Source organism: Barbus barbus (genome assembly GCF_936440315.1).
Source record: "Barbus barbus genome assembly, chromosome: 29".
Classification (NCBI taxonomy): Eukaryota; Metazoa; Chordata; class Actinopteri; order Cypriniformes; family Cyprinidae; genus Barbus; species Barbus barbus.
The window spans coordinates 28,606,833-28,631,632 of record NC_136757.1 but is presented as its reverse complement, the minus strand read 5'-3'; the positions used below and the strand labels follow the sequence as shown (position 1 = coordinate 28,631,632).

Genomic DNA, 24,800 nt, shown 5'->3' with positions numbered 1-24,800 from the left:
TAATCGCAAAGCCTGCGATGCGGACGCGATATTACTCTGTTCCAGAACATATGCATGATTGCCAGCCTTGACTGGCAGTCTTACTAACCAATAGAGTGAGCGCACCTCCATTCTCCCCGATCAGCACTGCTCTAGCCAACTGCGTAAGCGCCCACCATTTAAAAAGGGTTAGATTGATAGTTAGGTAAATCTCTCCACCCTCAATACCATGACTGAGGTGCCCTTGAGCAAGGCACCGAACCCCCAACTGCTCCCCGGGCGCCGCAGCACTGGCTGCCCACTGCTCCGGGTGTGTGTTCACGGTGTGTGTGTGTGTGTGTGTGCATTTGTTCACTACTCACTGCTGTGTGTGTGCACTTGGATGGGTTAAACGCAGAGCACCAATTTCGAGTATGGGTCACCATACTTGACAATACGTCACGACTTACTTTACTTAAAACTAAAGAAAAACGTATGTAACTACAGCTTCGAAATAACAGACAACGAACAAAAAAGCTAATTTGCAAGAGTTGCTCTCTTATCGGTTCTGCTTTCAGTACTGGAGAATAAAAGATACATTTTTAGATGTTTTTATTAGTAGGCTACATGAACGTTATCCTAGTCGGTCCGCTCTGCCCCACGCTGCGCGTCTCACGGACGAACCGCACACACGCAGCCTGTCTCGTAATGCGCTTTTATACTCACGGTCTCGCGCCCGGTTCTGCTCCGCAAGTCTCTCGCGAGCGCATCTGGCAATATGGACGTGGCCTGACGCACGCGTGCAACCTGTGTCAACCTCTGCGTTTAAAAACGAATGTAAATTAAGTCTAACTGCTTGCCCATTTCACTTGGATGAAATGAAACATTCAGCACATTTCCCACTTGTTCTTAAAATCCCAAATACTTAAAAATGAATACATCAGCCCGTGTAACATGTAATACTTTAATAATTGACTAAAGAAATACAGTTCTTTATTTATAAAAAAATAAACAAATCTTTCCTGTGAAATTCAATAATTCTGTAAATGTAGTAATACCATTATAATCTTCCCTGCAGAGAAAAAAACAGTAGAACCCCTCCCAAAACACAATAGAAAATGTAATGGATTTAAGGGTTATAATGGGAATTGTATTGGTTTTAATGTAAACTATAATGGTGTCTACTGGTATTTGATGCATTCTATTGGTGGGATGTAATCTAGCAGTTGGCAACCAATAGAACAACAGTAATTCCTATTGGAATAATGCCCAAAACTAAAAGGAATTTTGTAATGGTTTTTATGGAAACTATAAGAAATTCTGTGATGGTTTCTATTGTCTGTTTGTTTTCAGCAGGGTAACGATACTCATACTGTGCTGCACATTATTGATAATATTGAGCTGAAACTTGACTTTGCAAATTTAAAATCGCAAATCAGATCGCAATATCTGTCAAAAAAAATCACAATTAGATATTTTCCCCAAATCGCACAGCCCTAATATACAATAGTAATGATAATATTTATAAAATAAATAAATAATAAAAACAACAAAATCAAATAAATATACTAATTAAATATATACTTATAAAATATGCGCATAATAATAAAAATAGTTATAAATATAAAATTAAATAATAACGAAAATTAAATAAATTATACATATAATACAAATATTATGAATACTAAAATATATAATTAAAAATAATTTAAATTTAATAAATTATGTAAATAAAATTAATATAATTGAATAATATAGAAATAGATAAGTAAATATAAGAATATGAAATAACAAAAATTAAGTGAATATAATAATATATGATTGTTATAATAAATAATAATATGAATAAATATAAAACAAATTAAAAAGGTAAATCGACAATCAGCGAGGTCACTCTACTGCTGGACAATGGACAACATGAGCCGAATGAATGAATCAAGGCAAGAATGGATGAGGATGCTTCTTATTTTAATGATAGTTTTAGTCTATCAGCACCAGTGCTGGTTGTGTTTATACTGTAGAGGTGAGCACAAAAGCTGTCAGCGTGTGTTCGTGTTTGAGCGCTGCTCTCTGTTTCTGCATACGGCCCTGTGTTTGATGTGAACCAGGGGCCTTATTAAACCAACTTCCTCTCCAAAATCTGATTTGACCCCTGTGGCCGGTGACTCAGGCGCTCCGGTCGGACCCTCCTCTTCCCATCTGGAGGCAAGCGGGTTCAGGCTGGCAAGAGAACGAGCGCTTCATTTATTGGATGCTCCGGCTATCGCTTCCTGTTTTGATCAGTCTGCTTGGAGGAGAGCATTATGATGCATTTGAGAAAAAAACAAAAATGGCATTAAATAAGTTTTTTTATGAGATCATGGAGTCTTCACTAAGAGCCAGATGTAAACAGATGCTCTGTGTTGTGATTTCAATCTTTCATTTTTTTTTCTTGTCGTTACTGCTGGATGCTGTAGTTTTGTTCATTTGATAAAATAAACTTAAATTTTGATTGCATTGTAGCCCTAAGTCTGGGATATATAAAGGGCTACAATGCAAAAATCTGCAACTGAAATATAACTGAACTATAAATTAATAAAAAACATATTAAAAGTAACACTGTAGTAATATGAACACTAAAACCATTAAAAAAGATGAATGTTACTTGAAATAAACTAAATGTTAACTGATATAAAATATAAAAAATAAAACTTTTCTTTAACCACAATATCGCAATACCACGCTATTGACGAGCATAACCTCAGAGGAATGCAACAACCGCAGAAACCACGATATTTCTTTTTTTGCGATTATTTGTTTTCTTTTTCATAAGGTTACGCCTTTCTCGTTTTACACTTTGTGCATGTGTACTGAATATTACTAATGATAATGTGTACCATGCTGATTTGTACAGAGGCTCAGTAAATTTGCACTTAACAAGCCTAAACAGACAGCGAATGAGAGAGGGATCGACTGATCGCTTGCGATTACCTGCGTCTGTCCTTCAGGCCGAGCCATGTATATTTGTGAAAACAGGTTGTCATGTTCAAGGAAAGCGAAATCTGTCTTCGCGTCGACGTATTGCTGGTCAGCTGAGCCTTTAAAAGTGGTGCAACAGCGTGTTTCATTACATCTCTCTTTGAATGAATCATGGTTTTTGAACGTGTAGTTGAATGAATGGTTTAAAGACTCACCTTGTGGCTCAACAACGAAACTGCACTGACTGATAGCCCGTCTAGAACTCGCAGGTGAAATAACAGAAAAAGTCTCTTGTCAGTCAGATACGAGGATCAGAACTAACTGTTTTATATGCTAACGGTTTTATTGTCAGCTTTATGTTCTGTTATGTGGACCATTTATTTTGTCATTATCTTCTGTTTACTTCACTTCCTGTTTCAACGTGATTTAGTTTCGGTTTCATTGGTTTCTGAATATGACCTCATTACATCGTAACATGCATGCAGATGTTCTGCGTGGAATCGCCGAGACCGCGACGCGAGCACTGCCCCAACTGCACAAAACTCCCCGAATTACTAGAGAAAGCAGCAGCTGCGCGGTGACTCTACCGCCCGCCGCACCCCGCGCAAAGGCTCTTCAACACGGGACGCGGCAAGCGGCAGAACCGAGATTGCGCTCGCGCTCGCGCCACTGTCCCGGGGCGGACATTACCACAAAAGCCCAAATGGGGCCACACTTTAGCTTTGTACATCGAAACGAGAACTGGAACAATTCTATCATCCTCCATTACTGGCAGCGAACTATATTAACGCTAACATTAGTGGAGTGCCCTGATGCTAGTGTTTCCTGTCACTGTTTAAGGTCAGAATATGAACTCAAAACGAAACAACTGCCATGAATCTTGTATGATTTTTTTTCGATATTCCGTTTTGGAGAATCGATTAAATCGATTTTTAATCGCCAAACAAAATATCGCGATACTCACGTGTATCGATATTAGGGCTGTAACGTCCCAGTCGATTAGTCGATTAATTGGTCGATATGGTCTGGTTCGACCAAAAATCTGATTGGTCGATTTTTTGCCGCGCTCATTTCATCAGTTTGGCCGCGCTCATTTCATCAGGTGGAAAGCACTAATTGCTAATGGGGGTGTTTTCAGAGCACCCCTGTTTCACAGGTAACAGTCTGTTTTCAGAACACCCCCATTGTTTTCACTTTTTTTGGATTAGCCCAACCCACTGGAGAAGAGAGACAGATAAGTAGGCTTTAGAAGGTTTGATGCTGAATATTATTTATTTAATAATAAGCTACTGTAAAAACAAGAAGCTGTCTCCTTCCAAAGAACCAGTGTTAATTTCGTTAACGAAGAGGACGACGAAAAATATTCGTTAACGAACCTTTTTTCTGTGACTAAGACGAGAAGTTGACGAGATAAAATTAATATCTGATGATAAAAACTATGACGAAATGTATGCGCGTCTTCGTTAACGAGACGAGACGGGACTAAAATGTTATTTGAGGACTACCGGACATTCAAAATACATCCTATAGGCTAAATTGACTGTCTTGTCTTTTAAAATGTGCGTCCCTGTCTCTGGATCGCAATCAGATGAGGGGCGTTTGTATATCTCACAGTATGGCAGCCGCAGTGGGCGGATACGCTACCAAAACGCAAACTAGCGATCTGAAACAATGGCCTCAGCAACTGAATGGTTATAGGGATAGGGTGACCAGACATCCCGTTTTTCCCAGGAGTCACAATTCGTTGTTGATTAACTTAAAGTTAGCGGAATCACTCTGATATAAGTGCTCCACTTTCTCAGTTCTCACACAGCGCGCGATCAGTTCTCAGTTCTCACAATATTGCGCAATTGCGCTGTGCCCACTGTTTGTGATAGTTTTGAGCCTAAGATGCTTTATTTTTCAGTTATGCACTTTATTTGGTTTCTGCTCTTGTTTGTTTAATAAATATTCTTTTTTTATTAAAGTGGACGCGCCTTTTGTGTTTATTAAGAGTAAAAGCTTTAAGTCTATTCGTGTCTCAGACGCGAAGCTGAGCTCTTATGTTCAGCCTCGCTCTGTGCGAGCTGCGCAGAGCGGCTGAAATGATAGTGTCTGACAGTTATACTTATAACATATGACAAAAATAATTTTCTAAATTATGTTGCACATTCCTCAAAAGTTCTTGTGATATCACTAGTTGACAACATAGTACTGTTTTCAGAAATCACAGGCTATGATATTGCGCAGGCACCGCTGTCAGAGACGACAGACTCGTGTGTCATACTCATTTCAGTGCAAAATAATTAGGTCAAAAACGATTTAATATACTGCAAATAGCCTATTAGTTTTTTATGTTTATTTATAATTAATTTAGGCAGACAACAAGGCTACCAAGTACTGAGCACAGTGCGTATCTAATTAATGTAACGTACGTTTTTTTTTCTCCACAACGTCATTTTTAGTCGATTTTTAGTCGAAAGTTTCAGGACTTCAGTCGACCAAGATTTTCTTTGGTTGATTACAGCCCTAATCGATATTAGTGCTGTGTACCCCTAAAAATGAGTGCTGTCAAACGATTAATCGTGATTAATCGCATCCAAAATAAAAGTTTGTTTACATAATGTGTACTGTGTATATTATTTATTATGTATATACAAACACATACAATATATATTTTGAAAATATTTACTTATGTTTACATGTATATATTTATATTCATATAATTTAAAGGGGTCATATGATGCGTTTTCTTGTTTTCCTTTTCTTTTGTAGCTGTTTGTGCATGTATAAGATCTGCAGTTACAAAGCTCAAAGTCTCCCACTAAAGGATTTATTCTATCTAAAAGAGAAGGCTGATCCAGACCGGGCTAAAACGTCTCATTCAAACAAATATTTGCGTAATGCTGCCCAAATGTGCGCGCAAAGAAAGAAGGCATGGTTTCAGTAACCGCAGTAGTGTTGATGCAGCCATGTCAGGGAGACGCTGTGTGTTTCTAGGTGAAAGCAAAAGCACTTTATGTGGCCTTCAGAAAGTAGATGCAATTAGAAATCATTGATTAAGATTTGTTTACAACAGAACAGCACAACCTAAATGTTCGAATTTGTGCAACACATTTTATGGAAGACAGTTTCGTGAACCTAGTAGAGTACAAGGCTGGCTGTGCATGAAGGCTATTAAAAAAAAAAAAGGGTCAGTTCCGACTTTGCTATGACAATCTGGCGCTTCTGAATCAGCGACTGTAAGTATGTTTTGTTATTAGTATTTGCTATTGACTGTTCAAATGTGGAGTTTTGCGCGTAACGCGCGTGTGTGTGTGTGTGTGTGTGTGAGGGGAACAGGGTCACATCACAGCGGAGTGTACAGCCCGTCAGAAATGGTCTTAACCGCGGCTGGTGTGCAAATACATACGAGCATCATCACTGTGTCTGTCACGCGACTCTGTTTCCCTTTTGGGCTTGAACTGATGGTAAAACTAACTTGAAAGCTGAAACTCGCGATTATGGTAAGGGGCGTTACATTTCCGACCCGTGCTTGTGGTGTTCGGCCAATCACCATGCACTGGGTCAGTTGGCCAATCAGACCAGACTGCGCTTTTCGGAAGGAGGGACTTTGTAGAAAACGACGCGTTTAAGAGAGACGGGGCATAGAGGAACTACAATAATGTACAGTATTTGAAAAATAATGTGTTTTTTGAACATTAAACATATTATGTTACACCAAATACACAAAATAATGATCTTTAAAATAGCATCATATGACCCCTTTAATATATAAACATAACATATTTTTCTTAAATATATACATGCATATATGTGTATTTATATATACATAATATATGTGCGTGTACTTTGTATATTTATTATGTAAACAAAAACTTTTATTTTGGGTGAGATTAATCGTTTGACAGCACTAATAAAAATATAATTGAGACAAATATAATAAATATATTACCAAAATATATTGTGTAATTACTAATTATGAAAAATATATAGAAATATATATTTTTTTAAATTACAAAAACACAGTTACTAAAACTAAACTAAAATTTAAAGTGAAAACAAAAAAAATATAAAAATAAAATCTACTTTAAAATATTAACAAAAACTATACTAGTATGATGTTAAACACTGCCCTAAGTACTGAAGAACAGCTTCCTCGCTGAAATGAGCCGAACCCTCTGTTTCACCTTCCCTTATCCTGCGCTGTCATGCAGCCAGAGGCTCTGCGTCCGCCAGCAGATAGTATAGGAAGGTCTGTGGTGACATCAGGCTCTGGGGATGTTTGTCCAAGCGCTGTCAGGGTCTGACACGGACCGCCTGGACTCTGACACGGATGAGAGATAAGAATCCTGTTTCACGCAGCACATTTCTGCTCGACTGAATCGTCTGCAAAAACAGGGCTACACAGACGTGGAAGAGGATCATACAGCGACTAGGGCTGTCGAAATGGCTGAAAAACTCAATTCGAATTTTGTACTTAAATATTATCAATATTCGAACTATTTTCGAATTTAAAAGGAATAATTTCAGTTAGGGGGAAAAAAAGCTTTTGGCTTCTCTCCTGAGGCCACAAGAGGGCACATTGAGCAAAAATGACTAATGCATGTTTATTCAAAGCAATAAAATAACACAACTATCTTTGAAAAATGCATAATGTTTAAATTAATGTTGATAAAGTTGCTTAAACAATTAGAAACAAAACAGCATCATTTATGTATAGTTTAATACAAAAGACCTAAAACCAATCACAAAGAGTACGTTTTTCATTTAAAATCATGAGATGCAGTGGGATGGGGGAAAAACGGCATGAAGTCTTTTAAAGTGCAACGTTTTTCCATTCGAATGTGGATTTTTATTTTAAATTCGACGAATATTCTAAATTTGTCAGTGGTACCGTGGTTGGGTTAGTGGTGTAGTGTTGAGTTTGAGTGGCTCATTGTGATCATTGTGTTGGTGTTCGCTGAGAGGCCGTGTGCTTTGGGTCAGGGGGGAGGATCTGTCCTCTTTCAGGGCTTCCTCTCTTTAATGAAGCCTCTCTCTTTTGTTTTGTATTCTGGGTTTTGTTCGGAGCGTTCAGCACGCTACATCTCGAGAAACGACACACAATCAGACTTACTGTGTGTTGCATATGAATATTCAGTGCAGAAGCTGTATTACCTGCCATGTGACATACATACATGATTTAGCATCAGTGGTCTGACACGTTTTTTGTGGGGGCTTAAAATGATCTGTCATTCTATCATTCATGATATTTTTATAATTTGTTTAATGATGAAAAATATACATTAATGAACAAATATGCATTATATACTATATATTAGTGCTGTCAAACAATTAATCACGATTATTTGCATCCAAAATAAGTTTTTGTTTGCATAATATATGAGTGTGTACTGTGTATATTTATGTATACATGTGTATTTAAGAAAAACGTTATGTTTATATATTAAACATATTTTATAGAATATAAATTAAATGAATATAAATATGTACATGTTAATATGTAAATATTGTCAAAATATATACCATATGTGTGTGTATTTATATATGCATAATTAATATTCACAGAACACGCATGTAAACAAACGTTTATTTTGGATGCGATTAATCGTTTGACAGCACTACTGTATTTATATATTTTTTTGTTGTGTCATTATTATATTTATTAAATATTTCTTTAATATGGTATTAATTTTCTTTTCAAACAAAATAAGTGTCAAATCAAAATGTATCAAACTTTGCTGAATAAAAGTGTCAATTAAATTTTTGTATATTAAAATTAAAATTATTATTATTATTTACAAAAAACTACCTGAAACTCGTTTGATATATTCAGTGTCACATGATCCTTCTAAAATCATGCTGATTTGCTGCTCAACAAACATTATATTATTATTATTATTATCAATATTTAAAACAGTTGAGTACATTTTCATAAGATATTTATACACCTTTTTATTATTTTATAAAATATAAAAAATTTCTTTCTTTTTTACACAATTATATTTTTCCAAAAATTACATTTCAAAAACAAATATATTCTTTAATTTATTTAATAGTATTTTTACACAATTATAACAATATTTTTTTGCAAAAAATACATTAAACATTGCACGTTATTTAAACTATTTAAGCTTTCAGTTGAATTTTTAATCATCTCTGATAATAAAGAGTTTTGAATCTCACCCACCTGCCTGTCATTTTTCTCTCCCAGCAAACCTTTGCTCCCTGCTAGTCTGCCTGGCTCACATCTAATGCATATTTATTCCACATGAATCTCGCTCATGGATCTTTTGTATGCTCTAAATTGTCCCGAGTCTCCCAACAATTGGTCCATTCAGGAGCGCTTGATTGGGTTTGCCTTGGCCGCCGTGGGAGAGAGTCGAGCCGAGGGCATGAAAGGAGAAAACGCAAGAACGCATAAAGCCTGTTGTGTTGTTGTTTGTGGGAGTATTTATTATAGCAATTGGTGCTTTGAAAATGTGATGTTGCATCGATGGATTGGAATTCAGAGCAGTATTTCATTACAATACTGGATATTTGAAGAAAAAGTACATGCAAATCTTGCATACTTTTTAGGATTTTCAGGATAATTTGAGTGGTTTCTTACTGGCCCAAGTCAAAAACCTTTATCACTCTTTCTCGGTGCATTATGGGTGTCCTCCTTTTCTCTTTCCTCCCATGTTCCCATGTTGCTACAGTGATAGAGCAAAGTACTAAGGCCCCTGGAATGCTGGGAAAGAATGTGTCGGGGGGGAGAGAATGAACCAGACCGGCTCTGATAACAACAAGTGCTGGAACAGAAGAAACGCACAATACTAAACCTTCTGATGACCCTCCATGCATTTATCAGCCGCTTCAATGCTGCTTCTTAAATGATAGGCAGATATTGTTGCAGATACTAAGGATTCTTGGAATCTGTGTGTGTGTGTGTTTATATCTTAAAAGGTAAATGAAATGATTAATGAATAAAGTGAATCTTTTTTTTATTCCGATCAGTTTGATTTTACCGTTTTTATGTTTGGTGTCTATATAAAAATGCACTACTGTTCAAAGGTTTGTGTCTTTTAATGTTTTTGCTCACCAAAGCTGTATTTATTTGATTAAAAATACAGTAAAAAAAGTGTAAAAAAAATATTATTATTGTTCATTAGAATGTACATACTGCTACTATTAAAATTATTATTAGTAATTATCACACAACATTTTTTCCCTGTTTTAATTTTAATAGTAAATCCCGTTTGTTTGCCAAAATAAATAAAGTTTGATTTTCAATCATTTAAAGATAAATTAAATTTATGTTTTATGCCTTCATTTGAAAACCACATACAGAACACATAATTTCTGAGGAAAAAGAAAACATTTAATAAGGCTATTTTAATAATAAATTTGAATAAACTAAGTTGTTTTTATGCATTCAAATAATTAGACATACTACAACAATTTAATAACAATAAAACATGGTGAAAGTAACTAAAACACTCACTTATGAAAGAGGATAAAGATTTTCAATTTCTTGAAGTCAACCTAGAATAAATGAATAGAAATGATGATTCTGTCTGAGCTATGCGTTTTAAAACGAACACGCACTAGTGTAGACGTAGCCTAACTGATGTGTAAACTGAACTATTTGAACTTTATTAAAACTATTTTACTATTATTTATTGTATTGGCTATATTTAGTTCCTTTGTGTAGTGGCTCAGGAGATGAGGCTTTGAGTCTATATAAATGTCAACAAGCTGAAAAATAAAAAGTTTTTTGAGACAATGTAATCTTGTTAAATCTGATTTCATAAAATTGGTATGGAAAAAAGTATCGTTCAGGAACCAGTATCGGCATCGATATGGAAAATCTTTGAACGATACCCGGCCTTACTTCAGTGTCACATGATCTTCAGAAATCATTCTAATAGGCTGATTTGCTGCTCAACAAACATTTCTGATTATTATCAGTGTTGAAAACGTTTTGTGGAAACTGTGATGCATTTAATTTTTCAGGATTCATTGATAAATATAAAGTTCAAGAGAACCGCATTTATTTGAAATAGAAACCTTTTGTAACGTTATAAATGTCTTTACTGACACTTTTGATCAAATTAATGCTGCCTTGTCAAATAAACGTGTCAGTTGTGAGTATTTGGTAATATAATAAATATATGAATTTCATATATTTCATGTTCATTTGACAGGCATTATTGAAACTTTAATCCATCTGTATCAGAAGCTATAGGCATGCACATTTGACGAATGTGACTAGTTCTGTTATTTCTATTCTCGTTTAAGTTGTTTCTGTTTCCTAAAACACACTTTTAAGCATGTTTGGGCTATTGAAATGTCACGGTCTCTCAGAGGCCCCAAACCGAGCACAGGGTTATGGTTTGGGTTAATTTGCTTTATATAAAACAAGTGTGGTGTGTCCTCATTTAGATGAACGTGTGTGAGTGTAAGCAAACATGTATGCAGTTAGTTTTAGGCCGAGAGCATGAAACTGAGTCACACACTAATGCCACTCCTCAGTGCGGTATGAAGTGAGTGTGTGTGTGTGTGTGTGTTTGTGTGTGAAGAAGGATTAGGAACAGATGCCGTTATTGGCGAGAAGCCACATTAGCAGAACGTTTTGTAGATGGAGATGTTCTGTTCTGATCTCTCGTGTGTTTATATCCACCAAATCCATGACGACATACTGTTTTAAAAGCATTCAACAGTTTTATTTTATCCAGCTGCTAGCAAATCCACTCAAACCTGTATTCCCAGAAACTTGTGAGGTTTCTGAGAACTTCTGAGTGGTTGTAGCACATTGCTATGCGGTTGCTAGGGTGTTCTGGGTGGTTGCTAGTCAATTGCTTACGGTTTCGTTAATGTAACATTTGCCATTCTAATTTAAAGTCGGCTAATACCTCCCTCAGTGGTTTCTTATGAAAAACTGAAAGTTGTTCTTGGGGTTGTATTATTAGACGTATAGCAGATGGTCAGAAGCTCATGAATATTCAGTACTGTTTGTTCATGCTTCTCTTTACATTCCCAAAGACAATCATGAGTTTGTGGGAATGTGTTTGTGTGTATATTTGACTTGACGCTTGTGTGTTTGTATAGTAAATAAGCGCCGGGTTTGTGAATGTAGACTTTTGAGCAGTTCCCATCCAGTCTGTTACTCTGTTTGCAGTCTTCAGCGGGTAAGAACTGGTGATGCACCAAAAATGACCGAAGCCATTGTGATTTGCCAAATCCATTGACAGAAAAAGTTTAATTAAAGCGTATTCTATGATCCGTTTTAACTGTCGTTGTGTATTTCATGCATGCAATGTAGATCAACTACAATGTCAGCTGTGTGGACGATCCATATTTGTTTTCCTGAACCATAATCTTTTCGTCTCTGCTTGTGTTTGGTTGATGCATGAACAACTTCACTTAACATTATTTGCTGCATGCTTACGTTGCCATCTAATAATCGCAATAAACTTTGGGCTTTGTAACTTTTGATGTGAAACAACGTTTCAGTCTATGCTATTTCATTCAGTAGATAAATTTTCGCAAAGTTATGCTAAAAACATTCATAAGAGCACTAGAGAAAGCTATCATCTATATAGCAATGATTATTAATGAAAACTATAACAGTAATATGTATTGTTGCATGATCAATAAACAACTGATAAACTTATCCACCCCTAACTTATAGTAAAGTATTGTGATGTAATAAATATGGTATAATTTAAAGATGTTCATTCCTCCAAAACAGAGAAAATATCTTTCACAAACACCTACATATAGTTTTTTTTTTAAAGTGTTAGTGTATATAATGAGTTGTATTTGCAGGGGAAATTATAGCACAATTCTTAACCAAACCTTAGACCTCACTAATTTTCAAGCCCTGGTTACGGCCATGATCTCTTCTTTGTGTTGTATCATGAAATATACATGAATGAACATCAGAAGGCATGTTGAACTATACAGTAAAATGTACTGAAATGTCTTATGTCTCATATAATTGATCAATCAGTGTTTCGAACACAGAAATGCGCCATTTAAATTGGTCACATCACATTTACCTCAGGAAAGCCATGCAACGTCTATATGATCGCTATAGGTAGAAAAATAACTCTAGAAAGCTAAATAAAATATGCTGTATTACATAATCATTATATATTACTTCACCTGATTAGTGATGTCTTCATTAACTTGAACTTAACCGTGCGTTCACACCGCCGCCGGCGAGAGCGTCAAAGTGGCTGGAAGTCATTCATTTTCAATGTGAGGCGGCGGCGAGCTCGTCTTGGACGGTGAGGGCGTCGAGGAGAGTTGAAGTCAGGTCAACTTTATGGTAATGAGCTATGACGTGGTTGGGCGGCAACCAATCGGAATGTAGAAGTCCTCCGCTTGAGAGGGTTCCAGAGAACGCAGTCCTGTAAACTTTGGTTCCCACCGCATTAGTTCCCAAGCATTTTCACGCTAGAACGCTTGTTTTTCAGCGGAAATGCAATTCATTTCTTCAAAACAACACCGATTGTGGTCAGTCTGCACAAGATCAACCTGCTTGTTTCCTTTGCGGCTCCTTTAAATACAAGACCAAGCGCTCGATCGTCAGATCGTCAACGAATCTTTCTACAGCGTCGCTGGCAGGGCGGCCAGAGCGAATATTTACACTCTCGCCGGCGGCGGTGTGAATGCACAGTAAACATGGTTATATCATGTGCATATAAAAACTGCCTTATGTGCAGTTTAAATATTTATCAATTTTATTTAAATATTTTAGTTTTTTGGGGGGTTGTTTTGCTATAAATGAGAACTTTCATTTACAGTGATTCTGTGAAAACTCATTTCAGTGCATGACTAGTAGGAGCAGAAGCAGGCATTGTGTCAATTATTGAGCACATGTACTATAATATAATGTGAATATCTTTACATTATAACTAAACGCTTCAGAATGGCTCTTCTATTGAAATAAACTCCCTTCAGTTGAGGAATGAGAGGTTTGATTGATCCCAGTTCCTTGCCTTTGAAGGTCTGGATCTTCTCCAGTCGCTGACGGCCTCGAAACGCTTTACTACTTGACCGGCCATCACAAACAGACCCACAGCTTGAAATATTAGCAGAGAGTCGATATCACAACCAACATCAACATATCATCAGCGTTCAGTCTGGATCTGCGACTTGAGCGTGTGTCTGCAATAACAACCCTGGATCTTTGTTCTCTCGCCCACAGAGAAGAAGTCCACCAGAACGCTGTTTGCTGGAGGAAGAGGTTCTCCTTTGTATGCAAAATGAGCGCCAACCCCAACACTGGCGTTCTGGACCCCTGCGTGTGTCGCATCTCTGTCAGGAAGGTAAGATGAGTTCTTCACGGTTTAGTCTCATTGAAGCGAGGTTAGGTTTGAGGTCTTGCCGAGTTTGAGTTGAACTTGGAGCTCAAATTAAACTTTTTGGTCAGCTTGAAGTGTTGCTCATGAAGGGTGAGGTTGTGTTTAGGCGTGTTGAGATAAACATCGATGCCGTTCGGTGCGTCTGACTGTCCCGTCTCTGAACTTCACGCTCTTCCTGTTTTCTATACAGGAACTCAAAGGAGGAAAAGCATATTCAAAGGTGAGTGAAAGCTTCCACATCTTTCCTTACTGTACATGTGTGCAATCTAACATTCATTCAAAGGCTCGAATATTAATTTAACAATTTGAATTTAACATGAATTCAAATCTCTTTAAATATCTTTAAAGGAACACTCCACTTTTTTTGGAAATAGGCTCATTTTCCAACTCCCCAAGAGTTAAGCAGCAATAAATCTCATTTTACAATATATATTCACATAGAAAACAGCTATTTGAAATTGCAATAATATTTCACACTATTAGCATTTAAAATGTATTTTTAATCAAATAAATGCAGCATTGGTGAGCAGAAGCCACTTCCAAAAACATAAAAAAATATTACCGACCCCAAACGTTTGAACGCTGGTGCATTTCACTGGTTTAATTAGTGGTGTACAAGTCAAGCATCATCATTACTACTTATTAGTCCACATAAAATATCTTCTGTGCATAATATAGGGAGGATCATGATCTGAATGCCATGATATGCCTTTGACTTTGTTGCATAAAGCTTTGAATATGCACAGGATCCGTCTCTCTTCCGTCTTGTTTTTCCATCACAATATGTTATAAAGAGCCGTGTCAATTTGAAATCAAGCCGTAAAAAATAGCAAACTGGATTTATTGCCTCTCTGATATTTTCATTGGTCAGTGGATTCCCAATTTGAACTACTTTTGATTTCAAAATTAAGCATTGCTTTTGCGAACGCTTTGTTTTCTGCTGGCATCCTTGCAAAACATTAAAATCACACAAACCTCATCATGTGAAAAGCCTTCAGCCTTCACAAGGTGTTATTGGAGTCATACATCACTTTAACACTCTACAGTCAACAAAACATTAAACTTCACAGCATTATTGTGTACAGGAGGAGGCACTAACTCGCCTCGAGATGATGTTGTAAACTCATTTGATTCAACTCACAAGATTTACACGCTCATTATGATGCCATGGTCATTTGACCACAGGTTTCAGGCATGTGACGCTTATCTTACATAAGCAATGCTTAAAAGACCATTCAAACTCGGGGCTTGACCCGCCGTTACCCATAAGTGCCCTAGATAGCAGACAGGGGCGGGAATGCTTCATTCTTCACCAGTTAATTAACTTTTCCTTGTATTCTCCCCTGCAGCAGGGCTAAGTTTGGATTTCCCCCATCTAAAAATACTTGTGCTCTGCAGGAGAAGGGCTCTTTAAATAAATGTATCTGGCAGCGGTAGGTGTTCAGGGAAATGAACCCTCGGGGAGATGTGACAATAACTTAACAGGATGTTTAACTAGCAGCCATCTACTAAACATTTACCGAACGCCCTGACAGGAATGACGCTTTGCTGGTGTCAAAACAGCCAATAATGAATGTACTGCAAGTTGCTCTAGTTGAGAAAATGTCTGTTAGTTGACTAGAAATGAATTGACTAGAAAAAGTGATCTGTTCAACAAAAGATCAGGCAGTTATAAGATTAGACTTGCATTATCATGAGACTTATGGTTGCACAACAGAACAGGAAAAAAGAAACTGAAAGCAAGGACGCATTAAATTAATAGTAAAGACATTTATAATGTTTCAATTTCAATGATAAATGTGCAGACAGAAATAGATGAATAACATAAGTAAAACAGAAACATAATATTTTTAAAATGAAGCCAACAGGGAGCAAAAACAAGGAACAGTAAATAGAAATTCAAGTAATTAAAAAATAATAAATAAACAAATAAATAAAGCACAGTAATTTAGAAGGCACGGTAATGCAAGAGATTCATTTAAAATTATAAATAAATAAATAGAAACGAGAGAAAAAAAACAGAAATCAAGCAGACGGGGTGAAAATAAGGGACAGTAGACGATTTTAAATAAATAATAGAAATCAGAATAGATTAAAAAATAAATAAATAAAGCCAAAACTTACGTTTAATTCAAGCACAGAAGATGTTCTTTTGAACTTTTCATCTGTGAATCCTGAAAAATAAAATGTGTTAAGTTCAGCACAAATGTTTTTAACACTGATAATAATAATAAATGTTTCTTGAGCAGATTAGAATAATGTCTGAAGGATCATGTGACACATGAAGACTGGAGTCATGATGCTGAAAATTCATCTTTAATCACAGAAATAAATTACAGTTGACCGTATGTTCACATAGAAAGCAGTTATTTTAAATTCTAATAATATTTCACATTTTTACAGTATTTTTGATCAAATACATGCAGCCTTGATGAGCAGAAGAGACTTACCAATACAAACCAACTTACCAATTACCTCCAGAAGTGGATTATTCTGGGAAAAATGTGATTCATTTTGTCGTGACTGTGATATTCCGGTATGGACGGATCTGGTATTCCCCTGCAGCTCGGCTCAACTTATAATCAAATTAGTTTTGAAAGGCAAAGTTTCAACAAACTGTTGGCTGAGAAAGAGCAGGAGGGAACGAGTCTGATGTGCACCATATGCTCTATACGCTGCCAAACTATATACATGTACATATTTCACATTTGGCATGGCATGATGGGAATCCTGTGCTTCTAAACAAACGTCAGTGTCAGCCGGGTCTGTATGTGTGTGATCCTCTCAGCTGGGCTTTGCTGATCTGAACATGGCAGAGTTTGCTGGCTCGGGCTCCACCGCACGCTGCTGTCTGCTGGAGGGATACGACACCAAGAACACCCGGCAGGACAACTCCATCCTAAAGGTCAGAGGTCAAACACCAGCTCACATACTGCATTACTCTTTTTCTTTTTTTTATCTCATTTATTAGGAACAGCATTTTCTAGTGAGTGACAAGTTAATTATAAATAAATAAAGTAAAACTTAACAATTTTTTAAATCAAGGCATCTGGGTTGAAATTCGACAAATTAATAAAAATAATAATAAAAATACATACATTAAAAAGAAAAACAAATAAATAAATAAATAAAAATCCAGTTTAACAGGGTTCAAATACAAGTGACCGTAGCTAGAAAAGCAAGAATGAGAATTAAAATAAGTAACCCCACAAACTAAAACTAAGCCAACAGGGGTGCAAATACATATATAGGCACAGTAAAGAGAAATTAATGTAAAACAAATAAATAAAAATTAATACATAAAAAATAAATGAAATATATAAATAAAACAGAAACTTTACATTTTTTCAAATCAAGCCAATAGGGGAGCAAAAACAAGGGGCAATAGACAGAAATTTGAGAAAATAAACAAATAGATGTAATTACATAAAAAAATAAAAGAAAATAATTAAATAAAACACTTTTAAAAAATCGAACCAACAGGGAGCAAAAACAAGGGACAGTATACAGAAATTCAAGAAATGAATTTACAATTATAAATAAATACATAAAAATAAATGAAAATATATAAGTAAAATAGAAACTAAGCCAAAAGAGGTACAAAAACAAAGGGCAGTAGATAGAAAATAAAATAAATAAATAGTAAATAAACAAATAAATAATAACTAAATGAAAATAAATAAATAAAAACAGGAATTTCACATTTTTAAAATCAAGCCAGTAGGGATGGAAATACAAGGGGCAGTACACAGAAATGCAAGAAATTAATGATAAACAAATCATTTAAATACAAAAACAGAAATGCAACATTTTTCAAGACAACATTGACATATACAAGGGACAGTAGACAGAAAATAATTTTAAATAAATAAAAGAAAGAAAACCGAAACTTTACGTTTAATATGAACAAAAAGAAAACAATAACACCATAGGTTTCTAAATATGTGATTGTAAAATGTGTTTGCACGCACATTTCTGCTCTCTCCTGCGTGATGGTTGTTATTTATTATGTTATGTTTTAAAACCGGGCTCCATCTTGCTTAAAAAATATTCAGTTGAAGTCTAGGCAGTAAGTTATGCAAGCATTATTCTTCATGAAAAACTGATCTGTGAAAATCTAATATGTTCTTTCCTGTCATTTTGAAGGTGACCATCGGAATGACCCTCTTATCTGGAGATCCGTGTTTCAAAACGTGAGTGTGTGGCTCACATAAGAGCTGTGGCGCCTCCTTCAGGCTGATGCATGACATTATGAGGAATGTTCCTGATTTCATGAGTGTCAGACATTGTAAAAGTGTTTTTGTGTATAATTAGTCCCCCAAGCACCGCCAAATGTATATCTGTGGCCGGTCGAGACCCTTCCCTGCAGCTGGACTGTAAAGGAGAAGGAACCACTGAGGTTTTGCCCCGACTGGCTAAACAGAGACCTTCTATATTCGGCTCTGGTAAAAACAAAAAATCACTTTATTAAAGGTGTATTTTATCACAGACATGAATGAGACCTAGCCAGTAGTAATAATGAAATCCTAATATGTGACCCTGGAGCACAGTCATCAGTAGCACAGGTATATTTGTAGCAATAATCAACTAAAATACATTGTATGGATCAAAATTATCCATTTTTCTTTTATGCCAAAAATCATTAGGATATTAAGATCATGTTCCATGAAGATATTTTGTAAATTTCCTATTGTAAATATATCAAAACTTCATTTTTGATTAGTAATATGCATTGCTAAGAACTTCATTAGAACAACTTTAAAGGTTATTTTCTCAATATTTAGATTTTTTTGCACCCTCAGATTCCAGTATCCCAGCCAAATATAGTTCTATGCTAACAGACCATACATCAATGGGAAGCTTATTTATTCAGCTTTCAGATGATGTATAAATCTCAGTTTTGAATAATTGACCCTTATGACTGGTTTTGTGGTCCAGGGTCACATATTTCAAAGAATATCATAGTGCATGTCCAGTAAACTTCATGTTTATGTTCCTTTGTTAGTGGTATTATTGTTAATATTCAATGCAGTGTTTCTGTGTTCATTTTGAATGATGTTTTCTGTTTTTGTTCTTCAGCTCTTCCTGAGGATCAGGGTCAGAGTCCTGATGAATCGTTTCACACGGGTCATTCACGCAACTCGAGTTATGCCAGTCAGCAGAGCAAACTATCAGGTGTGTGTGTGTGTGTTTACATTGACTGTCTTTCCATAAGAAAGGAAAGCCCGTTGAACTCTGTACGTTTTCTTGCATGTCATCGCCAGTTGCTGATTCAGGAAGCGCGCCTACAGCTTCCTGTTTTTTTTTTTTCATGCTTTAGGTCGCGACGCTGCTATTGTGTGGGAATGTGTGTTTAACATACTGCTACTGACACTTCAGGAGCACTTACGGCAAAAACACTTAAAAGACACTTAAAGCTCTTTCACTCAATGTTTTCCAGGACATTCACCGTGTGAATCTCATCAGCTACAGCGCGTTTGTGTGCTTTTATCAAATTATTGCTGCATTACAATTCATCTGTCTTTGCAATAGCAGGTCCAGTTCTGCATCTGAATAATATTATAATAATATTATAATATTATTTAAAAATAAAAACAAAGAAATTATAATATTAATCCGAAGTACTGAAAACTATAATCATATTTGAATTATTCTAAAATAACATTGACTAAATATGTTTAAATGTGTTTTAATAGATATATTTAAAATATTAATCATGTCATTTTCATACGATTTGACTGATGATTGAAAAATTGTCTAACTTTATAAGATATCTTATGCATATTTTTTGTATTGTTTTATTGATTTTTAGTATTTATTGTTTACTTGCTGTCATCTGATGTTGGTTTTGTATTTCTTTTTCTGTAACTCTGTAAATTGCCAACATTTATCACTTTAATTAAAACAAATGATCAAAATTTTTCTCAGGAGACGGTCAAAGTGCTTGATAGTGAAAGTGAAATGACATTTCATGAAACAAACTTTCGACTACTACTTTTTCATCAGTGAAAAAAGGCCATCGCTAGAATGTTTTTCTTTTCGAAGCTCAAATATATTTATTAAGACCACTTTCTGCATCCTGCAAACATCATAAAATCGCTCTTCTGCGAAGCTTCAGTGCTTCTGATGTGGAGCTTGAAGTGTTGCATGATGTTTATTGATCATGCTTGTGTGTGTGTGTGTGTTTGTGCTCAGGCTACAGCACCGAACACTCCTGCTCCTCCAGTCTGTCTGATCTGACCCATCGCAGGAACGCATCTACAGGCAGCAGCGTGAGCGCCGACCCCCCGTCTGAGAGTGACACCCGTCCCGAGCGGCCTCCGCGACCCCCGCGGCCCATGTTACCCTCCAACAGACCGCCACAGTACGACAACGGCAGCCAGTAAATCTCCATCATCTGTTTGATATGGAGCAGCATTTACTACACAGAGCCTTAGTTCACTGACAAAAAATCGCAGATGATATAATCGTACGATTATGAAATCGAAGAATTCGTTCTGAGATGATGAAAATGTTTGCGTAGCTTCTCAGTGAACTACGGCTCTGTGTAGTAAATGCCGACCCTTCTGAAAGCACATGAAAATACCACATTTAATAACATTTTTACTCCAAACTCACTTCATAACGTCAGCCGAGTGTTCGAAATAAATCCTGTGAGATGATGTGGCTTCTTACACCGAATAAGGCATGCAACATATTTCATAGTATTCTAAGCACTGATAAAGGCTATGTCGATTAGCATTGCATTATAGATATACTTTATTATAATGAAAATTATAAGACGACTCCGATAAATCATATATTGTCGTAGTCCTGTGTTAAAGTTAAATCTTCTGTTTAGCTAGCGCTAAAGGGATTTCCTGGGTTTCTTCTGCGGGGCGTTTTGGAGTTTCTCTAGCCTTCGGATGGAGATTTATTACTGATCAGAGAACTGTGCTTCACTGAGAAGATGCGCATGACAATCGCAGCAATAAATGTAACTGGTATTTCCTTCTGTGTATTCCAGGAGGAAGCAGGATTCGGTGGAGGATCACCCGTCCTGGGTCAACGATACACGTATCGACGCAGACGACATCGTGGAGAAGATCGTCCAGAGTCAGAACTTTTCTGACATCAGTAACAATGAAGGTGAGTTTCAGATCACAGGACAATCAAACTTCGTCTGAGCACTGATGTATTGCACCTTAGTAGTGGAAATACTCGCATCTGCTTACGGAACTAATAATTATTGCATCAAAACAAGAGCTTTAAACTTTAGCAGCTAGGAACGGCTTTAAGAAAAATCTAGCATGATTAATGAAATGCTTTATTGCAGATTTACATTGAGTTCTGTTTCATACATTTGAGTCTTGATGCAGGTATTTAGATGATAATGTACACACTTTATTTATATGCTGAAAATATATCTGGAAATAAATAAATAAAACTACAAAAATATATAAAATGGTTTTTACAATTTTTTATTTTTTTTTATTTTTATTTTTTAAATGGTTCGTTGGGTTTTTGTTTTGTATTTCCAGTATTGATGCAGGTATTTAAATGATGATAAATGTTGAAATATAATTTATACACAAATCTGCAAATGTATTTTTAGATTAGATTAGATTAGATTAGATTCAACTTTATTGTCATTGCACATGTAAGGTACAAGGCAACGAAATGCAGTTAGCATCTAACCAGAAGTGCAATAAGCAGAGGTACAGGATATACAGTGCCTACAATATGTTACATATGTACAGAATATACAGATAAGGCAGTAGTACTATGGACATAATTTACAAGTTTTTAAATACTATCAGTATGATATACAGATGGGTGATATGAACATACTATACAGATGGGTTGTGCAGTAAATGTATGTACACTATGAGCAAAAACTATGAAAATAATTACAAATGGATATGAATAAGCTATAAATTAAGATATATAAACACTAGTGCAATGAACATTGAAAGTGCATAGAAATAAGATATTATATTTATTAAGATATTATATAAATTAAACTTTTTATATACTGTATAATAAACTCCTCTATTTATATATAAGTAAACTTACTATATATTATGTAAATTCTATATTGCAAATCTGCATAATTTATTTTATTATTTGTATATATAATACATAAAATGATTCATTTGTAGATTTGTTTATATATGTATGTGCATATATGTTTTTATTTATCTGCATTAAAATGGAACTCAATGTAAAAATGCAATAAAATATTTATTTATATATATATATATATATATACACACACATCATACACACACATGATATTTTCTTTAGTAAATCTTTATCATACCTGATATAAACACGCTGATGTATGTAGTGATGAAATATTGACCCTTGACCTGGCAAAATCCGCTTACAATGGAGATGCATTTGAGCCACATGTTAAATCCAGGTGTGAACAGTCGTCATGCGCTCACTGCAGTCTGTCTGTCTGTGTTCAGATAGTAACCTGAGACTGTTTGTGAGCAGAGACGGAACGACAGCGCTGAGCGGCATCCAGCTGGGAAACAGGTGATTCCACAGAAACACGCCGCAGAAATACAGCATCAAGAGCAGCAAAAACACAACACACACAAACTCACTGATCACACTGTGTTGTGTTACAGGGTCTCTGCTGGAGTGTATGAGCCGGTCGTCCTCGAAAGCCATTAGATTTACACCTGTGGTGTCATCACCCAATCACCTCTTAAATCAGATATTTCATCAACATCTAAATTAGTCCAGATAAATGTTTAAGTGCCAAACCACTGCAGTTGTCTGACGCAAACCACCATGACGCTTTTCCCCAGATCTAACAAGATTTCTTCTGGACAGAGATCTGATCTTATATCTATGGAAGCATGTTTCTGACAGGATGAAAGAAAAAAAGGTAATTGCGCAAATTCCAAAATTCTGATTTTTTTTCTCACAGTTCTGAGAAGAAAAGTAAGAATTGCAACATTTAAGTTCAAAACAGCAGGATATAATTTCAGAATTGCAAGATATAAACTCACAATTCTGAGAAATATTTGCAATTATTAATTTTTTGTTCCGTGGTGGAACTGAATTGCAAGACATCAATTCAGAATTGAGACATAAACTAGAGTTTTAAGAAAAAAAAGGCAGAATTCTGAATTTAAATCTCACAGTTCTTTTTTCCCCCTCAGATTTGCATGAAATTCAAAAGTGGCAATTACCTTTTTAATTTTTGAATTCTGTGTTGGAAACAGGCTTCCATGCATACCACTGTTGTCTGCATCCAGCTGCATACTGTATGTGTGTGTTTTGTCTCGTCTGTTTCTTCCTTTCACATCTGTAAGTGTACTTGTGTTTTCCGATGCCATGTTTTTCATTTGCATTGAACACTAAGTTTTGACATGATTGGGCTCTTTAGGTGGGCTTTTCCTGGAGCATCAGCCGGTCTGAGTGCTGTGAAAGGACCAGAGATGTTCTCTGACTCACAGGACGTCCTCAGTCTTGGGTTTTCCTCTGATCGTTAACCTTGTTGCTGTGCAGCACAAAACTCCCTCCCTACAGATTCTAGTGTTATAAAACCAGTTTAATGCACTTTACAAGAGAATCTCACCAAAACTGTCCAGGTCACATTGTACCTCAAAATCAAAATGAGAAGAAATTCTTTCTTCATAAAGAGAAAATGAAAGCTATTTTAGAAAAGTTAAAGGAATATTTTGAAAATGTGCTCCCCCTCGGATCATTCAAGATGTAGATGAGTTTGTTTCTTCATCAGATTTGGAGAAATGTAGCATTGCATCACTTCCTCAGCAATGAATCCTCTGCAGTGAATGGGTGCCGTCAGAATGAGAGCTGATAAAAACATCACAATAATCCACACCACTCCAGTCCATCAGTTAACATCTGGAGAAGACAAACACATTTTTGTATTTCCATATTCAAGAAACAAATGAAGAAACAAACTCATCTACATGTGACGATGAGTACATTTTCAGCAAATTGTCATTTGTTCTTGAACTGTTCCTTTAGATTTTTATTTTATTATTCTTTTTTTTTTATTATTTTGTTCAATGAAAAGCATTTTTGTAATTCCTATCACAAATAATTCCCATTATTTTGTATTCACAATGATTATTTCCGTTTTAAATAACTGCTTTATTTATTTTTTCATTTTACTCATTATTATAATTTTATTATTTTTGTCATTTTATTTTATTATTATTTAAAAAATTTTGCATTTCAAGAATTTTGGGGTAATGTACTTAAATGTCATAAAAAAATGATCACAAATCTTAATAAGACTAATAATAGTCTTTCTTTTTCTTAGTAAATTCAGATTTTGAGATGAAATATGACCTGGACATTTTTTTTTAGGTTTCATGGGATTCACCCAAATACTTTTGGGGGACAAACAGCATACGATTAAATACAAAAGACCTAATATTTCTAAATACAGCTTCTGTAAGAACATGTTTATAGGACAAAGCCAGCTGTTGATGTTTAGTGTGACTCTAAATGCAGTCAGTGGCAGCACCACTGCTGGTTCATATAAGAACAATAAAGTTGGTCTTTATCACTATG

General features: G+C 35.7%; 2 protein-coding genes across 2 annotated transcripts in view; one reads left to right on the top strand and one right to left on the bottom strand.

The window, feature by feature from the left end:
* The window catches only part of LOC306849512 (early estrogen-induced gene 1 protein-like), a 32,718-nt gene extending 8,809 nt beyond the window's left edge, over positions 1-23,909 (top strand). Inside the window, exons 3-12 of the mRNA XM_079384602.1 lie at positions 14,099-14,219; positions 14,446-14,475; positions 17,044-17,160; positions 18,402-18,448; positions 18,570-18,700; positions 19,335-19,430; positions 20,451-20,619; positions 21,262-21,383; positions 22,709-22,778; positions 22,874-23,909. Coding sequence (XP_079240728.1) covers positions 14,099-14,219; positions 14,446-14,475; positions 17,044-17,160; positions 18,402-18,448; positions 18,570-18,700; positions 19,335-19,430; positions 20,451-20,619; positions 21,262-21,383; positions 22,709-22,778; positions 22,874-22,919 — 949 coding nt within the window. The 3' untranslated portion in view covers positions 22,920-23,909. The remainder of the gene's footprint in view (positions 1-14,098; positions 14,220-14,445; positions 14,476-17,043; positions 17,161-18,401; positions 18,449-18,569; positions 18,701-19,334; positions 19,431-20,450; positions 20,620-21,261; positions 21,384-22,708; positions 22,779-22,873) is intronic.
* The window catches only part of LOC306849892 (uncharacterized protein), a gene marked incomplete at its 5' end in the record, with an annotated part of 704,045 nt that overhangs the window by 265,247 nt on the left and 413,998 nt on the right, over positions 1-24,800 (bottom strand). The gene's annotated exons all lie outside the window — the stretch shown is intronic.